The sequence below is a fragment of the Stegodyphus dumicola genome, chromosome 1, assembly GCF_044657685.1.
Source record: "Stegodyphus dumicola isolate Sdum_Otavi_A_Nest chromosome 1, ASM4465768v1".
Taxonomy (NCBI): domain Eukaryota; kingdom Metazoa; phylum Arthropoda; class Arachnida; order Araneae; family Eresidae; genus Stegodyphus; species Stegodyphus dumicola.
The window spans coordinates 151,801,109-151,822,504 of NC_140768.1; the positions used below are offsets into that span (position 1 = coordinate 151,801,109).

Below are 21,396 nucleotides of genomic sequence, written 5' to 3' on the forward strand. Positions count from 1 at the left end.
GCAGAAGTCAAAATTACATGGCATCCAGGTACTCAACAACTCATCACTACTGTCATCAGATTCATTATTTGTACTATAAAAAGTTCACTTCATAGTCACTGCTGGATACACTACAGTTGTATAATCATTATCTGAAAATTTTTATGTTATCAGAAAGCATATGGAAATAAAATAAATAAGCTATAATTGTGTGAGTCTGAATAAATAGGTTATAGTTGCACTATACAGCATGAACATCTTTAATTCTTTAGCCTGCCAATACCACTGATATTAGAAGTAGTGATCAATACCTCGTCTCAGAGTTTTGACAAGAACAAGTAGTAAAGTCTGAAAAAAAGTCTTTAACATGACATAGTTATTCTTTTGATACTGAAAGTTTTTGTTGAATTTTGTCATTATATAAAAATAAATAAATGACAAAACAAACTGATACTATTGACGTGGTTGTGAGTAGAATATGTATTTTCTTTGGGTTCAAAGTAAGAGATTTATGTTACAGCCCAAAAAATTGCCTGCTAAAATCACTGATAATTTTGTTAACTTGTTTTTTTATCACCTCTACAAAGTATTGGATGTAGAATATTCGAGGCATTTTATGTGCCTGTTTTTCTGAAAATGATATCTTAAGCTGATAGAATTACTTTTCTTTATTTTGGGTGGAAAATAGTTGGCACTCATTTCTAAAACAGCTTCAAGGATTTTTTACTGGAGTTACAACTTTCTGCCACCACATGAAATATGACTTCAAATGATGCCCTTGCTTGTTTTATATACAAAATATGTTTTGCCATTTTGAAGAACCCCATACCTGCTCGATATTTTGCATGTGAACTCCAGAATGTGCAAATTGAAACACTGACAGTTACTCAGCAGTATATTAAACTCTCATAAGAAACTAATAGCTTCACATTCATTGTTTGGTAAATAAATGTTCTTAAAACATAGTGACATCATATCATTGGAGTGGAGTTTAATTTTTATTATGCTGCCAGAGTTGGCAGCTATTCCTTCTTCCTTGGGGGGAGGGAGTATTTTGTATATTTTGTTTACAATTATATTTTGTTATTTTAAAATTTCAAAAATAGATACCTGACACCACCTGGATCACAAGGTTTTGCACCTCATTATGATGACATTGATGCTTTTATTCTACAGCTGGAAGGAAGAAAATTATGGAAAATCTATCCTCCTAGGTAAGAAAGAATGACCTAAAAATTTCATTAAAAAAATAATTAAAAAAAAAAAAAAAAAAAAAAAAAAAATCATCTAATTGACTCGATGACTAAGCAAATTATGTACAGTTCCATAGTTGATTTTTCTTAAGTGAAAGAGTTATGTGATAAAGTACTTCTTAAACATTTTCATTCAAGAGCCCTTTTTATCATTGAGATTTTTTCGTGGCCCCAGACATTTAATATAGTACTAAGATATAATGTAACTATTTTCCCATGCATAATTTATTTCTTGGTTTACAATATATGCATAAAAAATATAGTTTTAGAATTGTTTCAAGTATTCAAAAAGAATTAAATTAAATCTTGTTTTAATGAGAGTGAGGTGCTTGTTTTTGGCTGCATAACAAATTAAATCTTAATGCAATATTTAACGTTGCTGGACATAAAGCATCTGCAGAGTTTTTCTGTGTTGAATGATATTTGGATTTAATGTTATTGGATTTAATGATATTTGAATGCTAAAGCTGAAAAAGATGTTTCACATAAGTATGTGTGCTGAGTGACAAAATAATATTTAATGACATTTCAGAAATTATTGGCACTTCGGTTCTAGCTCCGGTCCAGAATTCGATCAAGAATTTTTATAAACTCAAATTTTTGAGTCACTCGATAGCTCAATGAATTCTTTTTGAGCTTTATATTACAGATGATTAGTCTCAATTAATGTAATTTCTTTAAAAGTATGGTTAATATAGTTTCTTTAAAATCATTAATTAATTAGTTAAATTTTCTTGATCCCAGCATTTTGCTTTGCGATCCCCTTTGAAGTTGTGACTCAGAGTTTATGAAATGCTGATGTAATAAGGCAGCTACCTCTGCATCTATTGCTTATTCTTTTAGCATAATATTTCATAATTGTATAGTACTGTAAGAGTAATTTTGTTCATATTTAATCAATGTATTAATTTGTAAAATTAACATGTGTATAATATTGTATTTTTTTTAAAAAAAAGCATTTATTTTTTAGAACTAATAAAGAAGTTCTCCCACGAACCTCAAGTGGTAAGCAATTTTCGTACTAACTGTAAATTTAAGAGATGCATATGCCAACTTTAGCATTTAAACAGAGCACATGTTCAGGATACTTGATTATATAATTAATTTTACAGTTGAAATTAATGTGAATTTATCATAAAAAATGTTAATGTGTTTTTAAAAGATTAATTATATCAGATTTTTATGAGTATTTGCATAACATTATATCAGATTTTTATGAGTATTTGCATACATGAAGTTAAACATTAGTAATAATAATAAAAGAAAATTTTTGAAAATGAATCCTTTTAAAAAATGTATTTATCTTTTATAGTTATTTTATGCCATGAGGGTATAATTTTTTTTTTTTTTTTTCCAAAATTTGCAAATATTCACTGCATGTCCTAAATTAAAGAATAATCTGAAAAAATTTACTTACTATTTAATTTCCAACCAGTGTCTAGGTTAATTTCTGGAACTGAGCACAAAATTGGATTTCAGCATGTGAAATATGAAAATTAGGCTTGTTTCTTTGTAAAAGCAAATTAAATCTTTGTTGTTCTACAATTTGTACTTTTTATTGATAAACACAAACCAGACACTAAGTGCTGTTAGTAAATTAATTTTGAAATTACTTGTGTGTGTGCATATATATGTATATATATATATATTGCATGCTTTTATTTCATAAAGATCTCATTAAATAGCTAAGCTTCAGCAAAGGAACATTTGGAACTTTATTGACCAAAACAACAGCTTTTGTAACAAGATAAACAGCTATAAATAGTAATTCAGAAGTTAGAGGAAAAAATCCCCCCCCCCCCCGATTTTGCAGCTGAGGATGGTGGTTCGGTAATACCATCGAAACTAGTCCTGTGAAAATTTTGAAAATATAATGCTGATTTTTTGTTGTTTGTCTTCTGAATTAGTATTTGTCCGGCGTGTTATTGTGTCTTAGCTATAAATAGCCCAAGAAAAAAAGAGCTAAAGCAAAATTCTTAAAATACAGGAAGTATTCTAGTTCTGCAAAATTGCTCATTAAGTCTGAAACAATAATTACTATACAGAAGCTCAATATCTTAGTGAAACTCTGAAACCAAACTAACTCACAGCTGCTCACTGCATCTTATTTATAGGATTGGTTGAAAAAGAGGTGAACATTTCTGGAAGCTTGTAATGTTGTACGTTCCTTGGAAGAAAAAATCATTATTAGGGTTCTGAAAATGCATTTTCTGGAAATTTCCAAATAATTTCCAATTTGGCAAAACAGTTGTCATCAAAAGCCTGGCAACAAAGTCTGTGCCAATATCTGTACTTCTGCTTAAGCTTTTTTAACAGTTCTAATAGGAATTGACTCAGAAGTAATGGACTTACAACATGATATACAAGAAATGAGCTCTTACATTGAATTATGTTGTTCTTATGTTCCTGTCTTTAATTAATCTGCATGCAATACTTGTAGAATTATCAAGAATTTAAAAGCTAAATATTGCCAGGTCTAATGAGGCTGCCATTTTGTTTACATTTGAAACTCTTAATAGAATACTGAATTAAGTCAGTTTGTGCACCAATTTGTGTCTTTTTGCCTAGAGGGACCAAAAGTTAGCTTTCAGTTTTGTGAACTGAAAATTTTGTCTTCCTGTAGATTGGTTGAAGTGCTTGTTTTTATGTATAAACTCTAATTTTAATTTTTTTTTTACTGGACTTGGTAGTGGTTTTTTTTTTTTTTTTTTTTTTTTTTTTTACTTTAGGATTTTTAATGAAAACTGAAGTGCAGAAAAAACGGAAGTGCCTTGTACAAGGCCATATGTTCCTTGTAGGGCCTAATTTGACTGTACAAGGAAGTCATGTAGTTCCCACATCAGCTTTTTATATTAAAAATATTCATAATTTTTTTTTCCTGCATGTAATTTGCTTTTTTGTTCCAGTCAATTTTACACAAGATGAAATTGGTACTCCTATCATGGAATGTGAATTACTTCCTGGTGATTTGCTGTATTTCCCACGTGGTTTCATACATCAAGTAAATATTTCAATTCTTATTTTGAAAGTAATGTGCATTGTTACACATTTTGTACAAAATTAAGTGTTTTCTTTTGCACTGTGTCTTAAATCATAAACGCTGACACGGTGTGGTAATATCATTTTTTACCCCCAAAAAATTTCATTCATATTAGATAAATATTTAACATGAGTTTTCTAAAGATTTTATCTGACTTCCTATAATTGTTACATGAATAAGTCTGAAATATGATTTCTTTAAAAATTTTATTAAATTTTTCCTATGAATAAATAAATTTACTGCCATCACATTTGTTCAAGTCACCTGTATGTAAAGAAGAATATATTTTTATTATTTTTGCTGCTGCTCATTTTGTGTGTTTTTAAGCATTTTGATTGTACTATAGAGCCAAAAAAAAAAAAAAAAAAAAAAAAAACTGCCGAAGGTTAACCAATGTAGAATATGCTGTAATTATCTTTAAGCAAGTCATTAATTATATCCACAATATAAAGTGGTGGACATCTGTGTGTATAATATATATATATATATATGTGTGTGTGTGTGTTTAGAGCTGTTTTGATCTGACAGTGACAAGCTTTTTTGATGATTTAATTCTGGTATTTCCTTCCCATTTCTTACATTGACTCATTTTAGAAGAATGATTTTCTTCATCGAACCCTTTACAGTTTTCTTTATAATATATCTGGGTTGCCACACTACTTGGAAAACGGAAAAAGTTGAGTTATTCAAAAATTAACCAAAAAAGTTATTTAAAAATTTTAGCCAAAATCTGGGAAAGTCGAGAAATTCCATACAGCAATTCCCAAAAAAGTGATTTTTGCACCAACATGAGGAGTGGGTGACTTTCTTGGCAAATTATGTATCATGAGTGTCATTCTGGCAGCTGGCATAGAGCCAGTTTTTGCAGCACCAATCAGATTGTCTTTCAGAGAGGCAAAGCCAAGTTTCCAGCATTTTTGGTTTCCAGTAACTTCCATAATCCAGAGAGAGTGAATCGCGTGTTCTTGCAAAGAACAAGAAATCTGTGTATGTTGAATGAAAGAAAATTCTGCCTACTTGTTTAGGAAGCTTGTTTTTCAGTTGTCATCTCCAGTTAAAAAATGTGGTAAGTAAAACTTTTTAATCTTTGACACATTAATAAGTAACTTTTTTTAATGTATGTTTATGTAACATTTTTAATGTATTTGTTCTTTAAAATTGAATTTTTATCATTTTAAACTATATTCACTTTCTTAAAAGGCACTAACTAACTATACTAACTATATTCACTTTCTTAAAAGGCACTGATGAATTTTTAAAGTTGTTGCCTTTTAAATCATATTATTGTGCATTGTTAAAAAAAATCATACTGAACTCTTGTGCTTATTAACATCATTGGTAGTGTGGATATATCTGTGCTTTGAAATGATGTGCGTGCACACACACACACAAAATTTTTTTTTTTTTTTTTTGGTAAATGCAAAAATATTTGTTTTGAACTTGATTGCTTTGGTGAGATTCAGAAACCAATTTGTTAAGTATTATAAAGTTAACCCCCACTTTTTTATGCTCTTTGTATAGTAAAAACAAGTGATCAGTCCTTCTCCCCCTTGAAATTTCTAAATTTGTTCAGCCCTCCCATCCCCATTCTCATACAACAACAACAACAAAAAAAAAAAAAAAAAAAAAAACTCTTGCATTTTTTTTTTTTTTAATAAATGTCTTTATTATCATTCTGCAGTAACAGTTTGAAAAAATAATACTCAGTCATCTAGGCTAAGCATGTAATATATCTACATTCCCCAAAATAACATTGATTATTGTAATTTAACTTTTAGTGTTTTTCAGTCTTTAAGCTTTCAGGGAGGAATGGCCTTGGTATTCTCAATTTGAAGGAAGGGAGATGTCACCTTAGTGGTCATATGTTTCCCCCCTCCCCTTATCCAAGCTGAAAGGGTCAGGTGAACTGTCATGTTTGATGTCCCTGGAGTCTTAACAGGTTGTTGTGTTAAGGATCCGGTTTTCCCTATCATTCCCTTTCCATTCTTGCAGTTTCAGAATTTGAAGATAGCCTCATTTGCAAATCATTAACAGAGCCTTGCATTTCTTTGAAATAAATATTCTATATCTTCTTGGGGATTTCTTGGGGTTATTTTCCTTAATTTTATAGCAGTATCCTGAAACAGAAAAGAGGGCTGACTTAAGAAGAAATAAGAAAGCTTCTTCAAAAGTTTGTTAAATGTTAAATTATGTTTCATTGTAAAACACAAATTCATGTTACTAGGTATTGAAGAGAGCAAGCATTTTGTGACTTCTTCCCATTCTTTCAAAAACTATATACACCACACAGTTTTCCCCCTTCTGATTTGCAGGTTTTTTGCTACAAAAAATTTTCAGTATGAAATACACAAACAATGTGTAGTACAAGTCACATTTGATCTAAGCACTACATATTTTAAATTCTTGTCAGCTTTTGCTCTCAAACATTACATTTTCATGCAAAGTTTTAACATTTATTAAGACTAAAGTTTTTATTTTTCTGCTATATAAATTTCTATAGAGTTTAAGTTTTTAATCATTTATGTAGTGCTAATTTTTAATTTTTTTTTAATCATTCCTTCCATGAGGGAAAAATGTAAAGAATTTTGGTAATTTTAATGAAATATACAGCAAAACAAATTAAACATTAAAAGGAAATGTAACAGTAAATAATGTTTCTGTTTACTGCCACATTTGCATGATGTTTCCTTTTTTTACGAAGCCATGAATGTTTGTAAATATAAGAAAATAAGTTCGTAAAATGTATAAAAAAAATTTCAGATGCACCAAAAAAAAATGAGTTGGAGAAAGCTAAAATCTAAAAATATCTATAAAATGGCAAATATTGGGAAATTTTGTACAGTCAAAAGTCGTTAATTCGGACACCCATAATCCGGACCTCAAAGCTACAAAATTTCTGCGCATGTGGCGTGTTGACACAGGCGCATAGGCATTTACGTATGCGCGTACGACCTTTATGGCTGCGAATATGCATGTGCGCATGCGCATAATACATTTACGCATGCGCATTTAATGTATAACGGACGGTATTAGCTAAGCTAAAATTATCTAATTCAGTTAATGTTGCAGATTGCGTTGTTCCTTAATCTTCGAATTGGATCCAGCTTATTATTTTTTGCACACTGTTAGAGCAATTTTATAAAAGTAAGCTTGAACTTTCGATTATGTCAAATAAAATTTCCGACATATATTTACTAATATGTAAAGGATCTACAAAGCGAAAGTATGTTTCGAAGTCCATTAAACAGAAAGTCGAATTGCTGCAAAAAATGGATAAAGGCATATCCTTTGTTTCTCTAACCATTCCGAAATCTGTTTATCAATTTCACGCTGCTCCGCAGCGGGGATGGGAGGAACACAGCGGTGCGCAATGAATTGGAAGTTGATCTGTCAATGCTATCCTTATCTTCAGGGCAGATGTTTTTATTTTATTTGGCTTATAATTCCTTACTAAATATAGTACTTCATCTCAATGTACTCCTCTTTGATATGATTTAAATCAAATTCCTCGTCATTATAATTTACTTCCGATAGTGAAGAAAGTGACACAGAGGTTATTGAAAACGAAAAAAATTCGATTGACAAATTAGTCGGTATTCTCGACACAGCAATTATAGGACTTGAACAGCAGAACTTTGTAACTGAACAAGAAATTATGTCTGTTTATAGAATTAAACAGAAAGTATTATCACATAAAACGAAGCAACTTAAACAACTTACATTGAAAGAAATGTTTAATAAAGTAAACAAATAAATACAGTCAAAAGTCGTTAATTCGGACACCCATAATCCGGAATGATCTATAATCCGGACGGCAAAGCTACAAACATTCTGCGCAAGCGTCACGTTGACGCATGTGCATAGGCGTTTACGTGTGCACGTAAGACCTTTACGGCTGCGAATATGCGTGTGCATAAAACTTTTACGCATGCGCATTTAATGTGCAACGGATGGTATAAGCACGAAGCAACTTGAACAACTTACATTGAAAGAAATGTTTAATAAAGTAAACAAATAAATGTTAAGTTTTTTCTTTTTGTAAATTGTGATACCCTTTAGATCATAATTGTTCTTTATTTCATAAATTACAGTTTCACATTTTTAATTTTGTAATTTCTGCATGCCATCTTACGAGATTTAAACTGATGATCTATAATCCGGAAAAATCGATAATCCAGAATTGCCGAAGTACCGACGAGTCCGCATTAACGATTTTTGACTGTCTTAAGCTTTTTTTTTTTTTTTTTTTTAAATTTTGATACGCTTTAGATCATAATTGTTCTTTATTTCATAAATTACAGTTTCATATTTTTAATTTTATAATTTCTGCATGCCATCTTACCAGACTTAAACTGATGATCTATAATCCGGAAAAGTCGATAATCCAGAATCGCCGAAGTCCCGACGAGTCTGTATTAACGACGTTTGACTGTAACATAATTTTAAAATACAGAAGAATTAATTTTTGTTACCACTTTATGAAGGTACTTAATTTGGTAAGATAAATTAAAATCATTACTGAAAACCTCAGACTTTTTTTAAAGGCATGTGTGAAAAAATAGAATGGGATACATTTTCTAGAATGGAAGTATCCATTCTCTTCTGTGTGTCATTGCGTGGTCTGATTTGGAATTCTTTGCAACTTTAAATTTTACCTCCATAAACAAAATCTTCTAGCAGTTTAGACAATAATCCATAAATTTCTGTTCCTTTTGTAAAGAAAGGGGGGAATGAAACTACCTAAAAGAGCTGTTATTGCAAACGGCAAGCGGGGAAGCATAAAGTACAGAAAACATTATATCTTTAAGAATCTTTACAGGCGTCAAATCTCGAACCCCCAAAAATAAGTAAATAACTTTATTTTAATGTTATTCATATTATTTGTTATAACTTTTATTTATACTTTCAGATTTCAGAGAGTTTTCTTTGGCAGAGTTATCGGTATGGTGACATACCATTATGGAATTTAGTACATATATATTTTTTACTTATGTAGGCAACTAAATAAATATAAACTCCTTGAATTTATTTTAAAATGTTTTTAAATAGATTTCCTTCTTTCCTTTAGCTGTAAGATGTCTACAAAAAATATGTTTTTAAATCCAAATTGGGCAGATTCTACTCTCAATCCTCAGTGGAGTCCATGATTGCAACTCCTAAAATAGCAAGATGCATTTTTTTTTTTTTTTTTTTTTAATTTATGCATAATTACATGAGAAGGAAAGCAATTGCAAGCCATATAAACAGTGTAAAGCATAAGAAAACCATTTCTGTAAATATGAACTAAGAGAATTTTTTTTAAAAAAAGAATTGTGTACAAATAAGAACAGTTCTGAAGCACAGCAATTTCCAGTGCCATTTGCTGAATCATCAAATTTAAACTCTTTCATAACTAAAGGCAAAATTTTACCTCTGGAATTACTGTGGGCTATGAAACTTGTTTGTTCATATGTTTCTTAAAATGTGCTTAATGATGCTGCTATTCTGTTCCAGAAAATGTTTGATGACTGCAATAAAGCTGTGACCCTGGGATGTACAAAAATGTCATATTTAGTATCATTTGGTTTAGCTCTGTACTTCAAAAAGATACCATTCTGGATCAAATCATTTATTTTGATGTTGTAGGTATAGATGTGCTGCTGGTGCAAGTTTAGCTAGAAGTGGAGTGTCTGACCTAAAGGAAAGAGAATTCAGATCTCAATGCAAAACCTTTTTGGTTAAGCATGCATCAAAAATAGTTGAAAGAGCCCCATTTAAATATGGCTTGGTCAAATGCATTTTTTCATTAGATCCTTATTATCTGTGATTAAATTTTATGTGAGAAAAGGATGAAGAGGTTACTGCATACACTGTATGAAAGTAAATGGATAAATTCTGCAGTTGCAGATAAATCAGAAGTATAATTTAAAGAACTGTTGTTCAGAAGTTAGGGTGTTTGGAGAGACACTTTTGCTAACTATTCTGCAATGCCAATATGTTGGAAAAATTTCAGGGAAATTCTTTAACATCAGTGCAAATTGTTTATGATGGCATAAAGTAAATGGAGGCATGGTGAATATTACAGCTGCTCTTGATATGATGTGTTAGATCTGCTTAGGATGCATATCATCAAGTATTCAAAGACAAAAAGCTATGTGATATTAAAGATTTTTAAAAATATAGTACGAAAGGAAATCACAAGCACAGATTAAAATTTTGGAGTAAAAAAAAATTGAGCAGAGATGTTTCTTTAATTGACTCACAAATTGCAGAATTAAAACAAGAAATCTAGTTCTATGCTAATTTTTATTAGTATTTTTCTATTAATATTTTGTTTAAATATTTTTTTGTCTCCAATTCTAATAAAAAATTACATTTATTTTGTATTATATATTCTTATATTAAAAGCATAGAAAAAGATGTATTAGCAGTGTTGATGGCATAGATATTTGATAGCTTAGAACGTAGTAGATGCATACTGAAGAGAAAGAACTTAGAGTGCTAATCTATGATGAATAGGAAACTTGAGGCAGATTAAATTCTATTTTTATTTAAATTTACATTTGTGGCCACAGTTTACTTAATTTACAATTTTGAATGCTATTCCATTAGAAAGACAGAACAGCGAAATTTCGTCCAAGCAGGTCAGAGCGCAAAGCTAAAAGTGCACATTTATCCAATATGGAAGGCTCACCAAGAGAAGGTTTTGGTTTAGATTAGAAAAGTTGCAGTTCTTAAAATTTTGAGTTTTATGTTCCAAATTAGCTATTTTGTGAGCATTACGCAAGCTATGCAACATAGATTTATCTAGAAATGTTACTAGTTTTTTTTAGAATAAAGAGGAAGTAACCAAACTAAAAAAGAGCAATTAGAAGGCTATTACTAAATTAAATTATAAAACTGATTTACATGTTATATATTTATAAAGGAAAAGTGCTTTTTTTTAAACCTTTCAAAATTTAGCGGCTATCGTAATATTACAGAGATGATTGTCCAGCAGTTACATATTATTTAATAAGATAGATATACCAACTGCTGCACCATTGCCATTTTGTAAAAAAAAACTTCCATTCCAGAATTTATGTGTAATAATTTTTAAGACAATACAGCTGTCATTCATGACATAATTTTATCACAATTATAAAAGTTTATACTCGGCATTGGAAAATCAATGGATTTAATTTCTGATTCCGTTTATTACTTAGATGAAATGTAAGTATTTAATTTCTTTTGTAAATGTATATTTCTATGCATGTAAAATTAATTTTAAAGTTACACTTTTAACTATCTTTATACTTGTGCTGTGATTTTATTCTAATTGTATTTCAGTGTCAGTGTGTGAAAATATTTCAGATGCACTAACAATCATTCCTGGTATTAAATACTCTTTTCATGTAATTAAAAAGGGAATTTATTTGGACTTATCTGATTATTTGATGCAATTGATTGCTGAAGAAAATGGTGGTTTAGTATGTAAATATTGTGTAGCAAGTTTTCTTAGTGTGACAAAAACTTCATATGAAAATTATTAAGGGGAATAACTCCTATTATAATAGTAATGTTTTCGAGATTCAAAAGTAAGTGTTTTTTTTTGGGGGGGGTTTGTTTTTGTTTTGTTTTGTTTTCACGTGATGTGATATAATGAGTTTGTCTTCAGCACAGCCAGTGTGCATTATGGGGCTAGAATAGAATTAAAGCACACAATAAAGTGAGAGAATTTCATTCTCCTGTTTGAGTGGCAACCCTGATATACAACATAATCATAATACAGTCAAAAGTCGTTAATTCGGACACCCATAATCCGGACCTCAAAGCTACAAACTTTCTGCGCATGCGTCGCTTTGACGCAATATCTCGCGTAAGACCTTTACGGCTGCAAATATGCGTGTGCGCGTGCACAAAATACGCTTACGAATGCACGTTTAATGTATAACGTATAGGATAAGCTAAGCTAAAATTATCTAATTCAGTAAATGTTGCAGATTGCGTTGTTCCTTAATCTTCGAATTGGATTCGGCTTATTATTTTTTGCAGACTGTTAGAGCAATTTCATAAAAGTAAGCTTGAACTTTCGATTATGTCAAATAGAATTTCTGATATATGTTTACTAATATGTAAAGGATCTACAAAGCGAAAGTATGTTTCGAAGTCCATTAAACAAAAAGTCGAATTGCTGCAAAAAATTGATAAAGGCATATCCTTTGTTTATCTAACTTTGTTTATCTTTAACGCCGCGGCATGCAATGAATTGGAAGTTAATCTGTCAGCATTATCCTTATCTTCAGGGCAGATGTTTTTATTTTATTTGGCTTATAATTCCTTACTAAATGTAGTATTTCTTCTCGATGTACTCCGTCTTTGATATGATTTAAATCAAATTCCTCATCATTATAATTCGCTTCCGATAGCGAAGAAAGTGACAGAGGTTATTGAAAACGAAAAAATTTCGATTGACAAATTAGTCGGTATTCTCGACACAGCAATTATAGGACTTGAACAGCGGAACTTTGTAACTGAACAAGAAATTATATCTGTTTATAGAATTAAAGAGAATGTATTATCACATAAAAAACGGAGCAACTTAAACAACTTACATTGAAAGAAATGTTTAATAAAGTAAACAAATAAATATTAAGCTTTTTTTTTTCGTAAATTTTGATACCCTTTAGATTATAATTGTTCTTTATTTCATAAATTATGGTTTCATATTTTTAATTTTATAATTTCTGCATGCCATCTTACCAGATTTAAACTGATGATCTATAATCCGGAATCGCTGAAGTCCCGATGAGTCCGGATTAACGACTTTTGACTGTATAAATAATTGCATTAAATAGCTTAACAGTTAGACTAATGACAAATGTTTTGAGGGGAGAAAATGGTTTTTAATTTTTTGTTTTATTATTTTTTATGTTATTTTTAATTTTACAAATGAAGAAAGCTCTTAGAAACAATGTCACAGAGTCTAATTTTGCAAGAGTTGAATTTTAATTAGTGTGGTGGCTGCTTTTGATATACTGGATACTTTTTTTAATATTTGGCATAAAACTACATAACTTAATTCTTAATCACAGTGTTCAAAAATAGTTCTGTTTTCCATAATAAATTGACTTGATTGAAACCTGCTTCTATTAGATAAGGAGAGGGGAAAAGTCTGTAATGTTAGTTTGGCTACAAATTTTGTTATGGGATATTTCTTTTGATTGTCAAGTAAGCCTTGTGTTTTGAATAAGACTTATGCATGAACATACTCTTTTAATGCAGTAAACTCTTTACTCATAATATGAAGATCAAATTTATCGTAGTTTAGCTGTTCCATCTGCTGTGCTGGCACATTCAGATTTTCAGTGTCTGGTACGAGAACATTAAAATCTTTTAAATTTAGCATGTGGCTTGTATATAATAATATATCTTCAGAGAAAGTCTTGCATAATTTGTATTTTTTTATTCCATTTTTCTCACATTTATGCATTTTTTCTGCATTGTATTTATTATACAAAAAATTATGCATTTAAAAAATATTGTTTGTTTTTAAAATATTTAAAACATTTTTTTATATATTTCCATTTACTTTATATGATTTCTTCCTTACTACAGGGTATAGCTTTAAATCATTAATTTGGATATGATGTATTACCGTAAAACAGAAATCATACCCACTGGTTCCAAGTATTAGGTTTTGTTTCCTGATTCACAGAAGAAAAGGTAAATGGGATGAGTTTGTACAGATAAATTGAGTATGATTAGGCGAAGAATCACAACATTTGTTCCAGTATAACCACCTTCTATTGCTTCACTAACCACCACCTATTGCACAGTTAAATGATAACAGCTGACCACCTACGTGTGGTCGCTTTAGATCAGTCCAAGTCTGATTGATCGACTCCACACAGTCAGTAAGCATCTTGTAACTCCTTCATGAGCATTCCATTAGACAGCTTCTCTCAGACTTCTAGAACCAAATAAAATATAGATACCCGGAGGGTTCCTACCATAGGGATAGGTTATGCCATCTGGTGCATCATTGCGGCACAATTTCCACATTAAGCAATTAATTATCAGTTTTATTAATAATTTTTTATCCCATTATGCTAATCAACTATCATTGTGTATTCAGCTGTTGATTCCTCAATCTTCTTTGACTTCAATTGAAATTTCCGTGGTGAACTTCTGATTTAACTGGATTTTTAATACTGTTTAATAAATGGAGCTTCTGAGATAGCATTGTGGAGATATAGGTAAAGTTTATGTTTTTAGTAGGAACATTTTAAAAGTGTACTGAGACTGCAAGAATTTCAGCAAGACTTTGAATTTATGTCATTAGTACCCACAAAAAAAGCAGGAGGCTGACCATTAACAAGAAGCATCTCATGTAATAAAATTATTCAATGCACAAGTTCAATACACATCTGCTTAATCCTTTGACGTGCGGTGGTCGTGCCCTGAAACCACCAATTTTCGAATTTTTTCTCCTCTTCCTTCCGAAATTTTTGAGTGAAAATCAATTGATTACTGATCTTGTACCTCTAAATAGCACAAAATGACTGCAGAATCATTCATGGTTTAGGTCTTAGTACTTCAAATCGGATGCCTTTTAAAATTTGTTTTCAATGAGACAAAATAACTTCCTCTTATTAATATAAACAACTTTAAATTTCAAAAATTATTCATCGCACTTCATGATTTCTATCATAAACAATAAAAATAGCAATAATTAAACTGCATATATAAAAAAAACCCCTCTATATGTATGGTATTTGCTTTGTGGTTTCAGGGCACGACCACTGCACCACTAGAGCATTGTGTCACAATGCTCTAGAGGCTAGGTGGTCGCGCCTTGAAACCACTGCTCTTCACAATGGCGTTCACTTGCTTCTCAAATAGAAGTGTTTATTTTTACCCAGATATAGATAAGGGGTTTTGAAATCACAGAGTTATTTTATTATTAAACAATACGTGCACCTGCCCAGTAAAAAGCTCTTTCTTTTCCAGAGACTTTTCTCTGACCTCAACACACTTGCTCCCCAAGCTAGTATTGTGATTTTATAAATTATTTCCTGTGGTTTAAATTTAATGTAAATGTACTGTGCTGTAATTAAAAATAGAAATCGTGTAAAGTTTTATTTAAATTAAAAATATTTTCTGAATATTTTGGGACGAAATACGAATAAAATAAGTATGAATGGGAAACGAATGATCCGTATCAAAGCCAAAAAGACCAAGTCCCTCCTCATTAACATAAAAAACTACAAATTTCATGTACCAGATGAAAAGAAACTAAATAATGCTGGACATATACCAGTGAAATTTAGATCCAATCAGTGTAGATTTTGTAGCACAAGGAAGAAACCTCATAGATAAAGATACATGTTGCAAAATGTGCAATGTGGGCATGCATGTACCAAAAAGACAAAAAATATTTGTTCTTTGAAATTAAAAAAAAAACACTGAGTCTTTTTTTTTTTTTTTTTATCCTTATTTTACTGAGTTTTTTAATTCATGTAGCCAAACGTCCTTATTATGTAGGTACTTTCACTGCTATAGAAAAATTACATAAATGTTTATTTTTTAATATTTTCTGACTATTTACTTTGTAAAATAATGTAAAAAAGATATATATTATATAATATGCAATTCCTACATGCATTTTGTTTTAAATTCGTAAATTTCGTCATTTATTGAAAACGCGCTTGGAGAAAGGTAAGTTTTTTTTCCTACTTACCTCGATAAGTTTCAAAGTCCTAGACGCGCGGTGGTTTCACAGTGCGACCACCACCCACAGAACAATGGGCAAGAGTAGATTTTTTTAAATTCATATATTATTTGTCTCTAGGATCCTAATATTCAATTTTTAAGTTTTTAGTTAAAAAATTATAAAAATAATATTGCGCGTGTCAAAGGGTTAAAGACTATAGAACATTCTCTTCATTAAATGAGTTTTAGAGGGCAATAGTGTTACTATGTATACAAGTTTGTAATGGATTGAATGCACACAGAATTGGTAATAGCTCGATGAAATTTATTTTTCCAAAAGAAACATTTTTCAGTTCTGGAACTTTTCATAAAAGTGCTCATACAGCTCTTCTCAGTATGACAGGGTACAGTAAGTAGTTGCCACTTCAAACTACTAAATGTTAAACAGAAGACATTATAAAAGGCCTCAAATGCATTAAACTCACAGACTGATCTCTTGCTACTCTGAGTTAAACTCTGAACTAAACTGAGAACTGATACTTTAAAAAGGCTTGAAGTCTGGCATGCATGACTGTCTGGTGTTATATAGTTTTCCTCCATCTGCCAAGAAATTAACAATACCTCTGATTTCTCAAAATTGCTAGAAGAAATATGCAGTTCCAGGTACATAGGGCCAGCTACACACAAATTAGATCAATTGAAGTTGTACTGAGATCAGACTGCTGCCATATCTAGCGAAAAATATTAGTTGCAAAACCATCACCAAATCGGTGAGAGAACAATTTACATCACTGTTAAATGGACTTGCCCCTGTAATCTTATTTTTCTGGCAGAGCTTCACATTCTTCAGCCATTTCATGTTGCACTGTACAAGCAGTAATACAATTTGTGTGTATTTTCACTGGAACTACATAATAAAAAATTCATAATACTACCTTTAATGAATGTATGACACAGAACTAAGCAACTTGGGAAGCAAGTAGGCCGATCTAATTTGGTATGCTTTGCAACTGTTTTGAAATTCTTCATATATTAAAATTTTGTTTTCCAAATACATGTATTAAAAAGGCCTGTTTTGTATCGTGTACTTTGCTTTCTTTACTGTTGAATATTCATTAATCAGAGTAGTATGAAGATATTTATTACTTAATTTAACTTGATAATTCTGTTATTTTGTTATAGGCCAGAACTGCAGATGATGTGCATTCTTTACATGTAACAATTTCTACAAACCAAAAGAATACATTTGGCGACCTTCTTGAGTTGGTAAGTTTTTAACAGGCTTTCTTTGTAATCATATAAAGCTTGTATATCGCATTTTATGAGTATAGTCTTCTGTTGGAAGCATTTTAAATTATTATATTTTCAGGAAAATTTGAGTAGTTGTAATGCTAAAGGTATACATTATTATTTAGGAAATGAATGTTCAAAATTCTGAAGAATAACTGTAAATACGGTATAAAGTCCAAGATAGGGAAGTATCGGGATTATGCCGATTCTGGATTTAGAAATTTTCAGAAAGTAGATCATCAACTGAAATCTAGTAAGATGACATAGGGAAATTGCAAAATAAAAAATATGAAATAGTTGTTTGTGAAATGAGGAAGCATTTATGATAATTAAGGGAATAAAATTTATAAGAAAAAAAGATCAATGTTAATTATCTGTCTCTGTATCTTTTTCGTTTTATAGAAACATAATTTCTTGTTTACCTACAAAATTCCATTGTACGTATGATATTTACATGACATGATATTTAATAAATAAAGGTAACACACAAAATGTTTTTAAAAATGCCCCTTTGGACGTAATTTAAAATCTGAAACCTTTCAGTTTTTTTTTAATTGAAATAGATTTTTACTTTTTAAGATTAGCAAAAAGATGAAAGAGTAGCTTACCTACTTCTTCAAGAAAAAGTTATGTTGCACAAACAATTACTGTTAAGTAACCACTTTGTGAAACTAAAATGTGACTGGAAGTCGAAATAGTAACATTTTCTGCCGATATCTTTGAGTTAAATGACTAATGTACAGTTTTTGAGGAAAGAGTAAATGGTCATATTATCTTTACTGAAGTTTTAGTTGATAAGATATTGATAGACTGAATAATAATAATCTGGATGAAATCGGAAAGTTAAAAAAGAACACAGTGGTAGCTTAGATTAACTAAGCTCTAATTTTTTCTTCTTTCTTATTTGGTATGATAACATAAGAAAGCCATCTGTAACATTCCTCAAACTAACAGCAGTTTTCAGCTTTCACTTATTGCGTGCAGGTTTAATCCACACGGAAAAATGCTGAATGCCCCTCACACAACCACTTGAGAGCTGAAAATGAAAATATGCTTCATTACATAAAATTAAGCAAAGCAACAATCCCATGTTTGGCATAGATTTTATTCAAGACTCTATTGATTGAAAAACGATCCAAACTGGAAGAATGTTCTCAAAAATGCCAGTCTGTAGCAGAAATAAGAGAGAAGAGAATCATGCCAACGCAAAACATAAAATTAAGCAAAGCAGTAACCTTGTATTTGGCATAGACTTTAGTCAGGATTCAATCAATTTTGAAGGCAGCAAATGCTTCAGTTGCCAGCAGGTGACATAACATACAGGATCATTTAATACTATCACATATGGTATTTTGGAGGGCTAATTGGAATAAAAGTCGATTTATGGCACACTTGTTTTTTCTTGCATATCATATTCCCTGTTTTTATAATGCTTAAGAAAAGAAAATTTCACAAAAGAAGAAGGGAAATTTTTTTTTTGGGGGGGGGTCTAGATAATAGTTCATTCCAGATATTGGATGTCCAGATTTCAGACTTTGTATGATACTATATGTTGTTTTTAGAAGCTAACAGAATAAGGCTAGCTTTAATATATTCTTCATTTTAATATAGAAAATTCATTGGTTAATCAGTGCGAGAAGAAAAGTAGTGTGTGTTTTAATAAGTAATTGAAATGTGTTCATCAGAGAAGCAATAGATTTTGAAAAATAATTGCTAGGAAGAGGGCATAGTTTAAAAAAAGTGAAGGCTTTATATTATTATAATTGAGATCTATCAGTGTGAAAGTGAATTTAAAAGGGATGAGGAAGAAGAAAAGAAAGGTAAAAGGCTTGTAACTGAAAAGAGGGATTAATTATATTTATGATTTTTGTCTCCATTTATAATGTAACCAATTATATTTCCCATAGAGTCTTCTACGAAGGCATCCATTTATAACAGATATGTCACAAGTGCTTTGTCATAAATTAGTTGTAGATTTTCCAGCTGAATTTTGTAAGCATTTTTATGATGTAGTGCATATGCTGTTGAAAATATATATATGCAGATTATTTCCTGCTGTACATTGATTTCAAAAATTGTAAATCCATTTAAAAATTTTATAGAAGTCCATTTATATAGAGATGTCAGTTTCAATGTTGGAAGAAAATTTTAGAACTACTTCTTCCCCCCCCCTGCACATTTTTAATTTAAGTGGAATTAAAAGAGTATACAAGTCCTCACAACTTAAGTATTTCACATTGCAAATAAATTTAAATAAACTAAACACTTTTATTTATTTAGTTTGTTCCAAACTATATACAGTCAAAAGTCGTTAATCCGGACTCGTCGGGACTTCGGCGATGCCGAATTATCGATTTTTCCAGATTATAGATCATCAGTTTAAATCTCGTAAGATGGCATGCAGAAATTATAAAATTAAAAATATGAAACCATAATTTATGAAATAAAGAACAATTATGATCTAAAGGGTATCAAAATTTACAAAAAAAAAAAAAAAAAGCTTAATATTTATTTGTTTACTTTATTAAACATTTCTTTCAATGTAAGTTGTTTAAGTTGCTTCGTTTTATGTGATAATACTTTCTCTTTAACTCTTTAAACAGACATAATTTCTTGTTCAGTTACAAAGTTCTGCTGTTGAAGTCCTATAATTGCTGTGTCGAGAATACCGACTAATTTGTCAATCGAAATTTTTTCGTTTTCAATAACCTCTGTGTCACTTTTTTCACTATCGGAAGTGAATTATAATGAGAAGGAATTTGATTTAAATCATATCAAAGACGGAGTACATCGAGATGAAATACTACATTTAGTAAGGAATTATAAGCCAAATAAAATAAAAAACATCTGCCTTGAAGATAAGGATAGTGCTGACAGATCAACTTCCAATTCAATGCGGGCCACAGCGTCCCCCCCCATCCCTGCTGCAGAGCAGCGTGAAATTGATAAACAGATTTCGGAATGGTTAGATAAACAAAGGATTATGCCTTTATCTGTTTTTTGCAGCAATTCCACTTTTTGTTTAATGGACTTCGACACATACTTTCGCTTTGTAGATCCTTTACATATTAGTAAATATATATCGGAAATTCTATTTGACATAATCAAAAGTTCAAGCTTACTTTTATAAAATTGCTCTAACAGTGTGCAGAAAATAATAAGCCTCCAATTCAAAGATTAAGGAACAACGCAATCTGCAACATTAACTGAATTAGATAATTTTAGCTTAGCTTATACCGTCCGTTATACATTAAACACACTCACATATTCGCAGCCGTAAAGGTCTTACGTGCATGCGTCAAAGCGACGCATGCGCAGAAAGTTTGTAGTTTTGAGGTTTGGATTATAGATCATTCCGGATTATGGGTGTCCGAATTAACGTCTTTTGACTGTATATGATTTGGTGAAATGAAATAAGTACGAAAGTATTAAAAATTTCTCCCAGCAAAGATAAAGTATAATATTACGTTATCTTCTCTTAGCAGAAATTCAGTATTATAATTTACTTTATTGTTCTTCATTAAAAATAGATCATACAATTCCAAAATGTAAAAACTATTCTTGAGAGACATAACTTAAAAATTTAATAAGAGTCATTAGAATAAGCATGTAATATTAATTAAAATCTCTAAAAAGTTTTACTTTTCATTATTGCTGTACTTGTGAAAATTTCAAACTTGAAAGAAATTTCTTTTTTATGGCCTTGATTTTGTATTCTTTTTAATTCAGTTTTTGTTAACATAATTAATTGTGTTTATTTGATTTCTTCAGGCGCTTCCCAGAGCTTTGGAGCAAGCTATTAAAGAAGATCCTGAATTTCGTGAATCGTTACCAAAGGACTACATGAATCTTGTCGGCACTACTAATTCTAATATCGTGAGTGAAGTAGATTGTAGACTTTTTAATTCATTATTTTTAAAACTGTTAATATTTTCAATATTAATGTTTTATTATCAGAGAAGGCATTTTTAAAGGAAGCTTTTAAAACTAGTCTTTCTTCCTTTTGGCTATATGCTGATCTTTTCCCCCTTGGTGCTTATATTTGTTACTTTTAAAAGCTCAGAAAATATTAAAAGATAAACATTTTCTGAAACTCGAAAACAATTTTTTTTAAAAAAGGGGGGAAATGAAAAAGAGCTTGTGTAGTTTTTAACAAAGTTT

The 21,396-nt window shown here is 30.5% G+C and overlaps 1 protein-coding gene across 2 annotated transcripts in view; it reads left to right on the plus strand.

Annotated features, from left to right (window-relative positions):
* The window catches only part of NO66 (Bifunctional lysine-specific demethylase and histidyl-hydroxylase NO66), a 180,124-nt gene that overhangs the window by 97,612 nt on the left and 61,116 nt on the right, over nucleotides 1-21,396 (plus strand). For both annotated transcript variants that reach the window (XM_085822128.1, XM_085822134.1), the window contains 5 exons: nucleotides 1,086-1,193; nucleotides 2,203-2,237; nucleotides 4,139-4,233; nucleotides 17,128-17,211; nucleotides 21,007-21,111. In XM_085822128.1, the coding sequence (XP_085678254.1) occupies nucleotides 1,086-1,193; nucleotides 2,203-2,237; nucleotides 4,139-4,233; nucleotides 17,128-17,211; nucleotides 21,007-21,111 (427 nt within the window). The remainder of the gene's footprint in view (nucleotides 1-1,085; nucleotides 1,194-2,202; nucleotides 2,238-4,138; nucleotides 4,234-17,127; nucleotides 17,212-21,006; nucleotides 21,112-21,396) is intronic.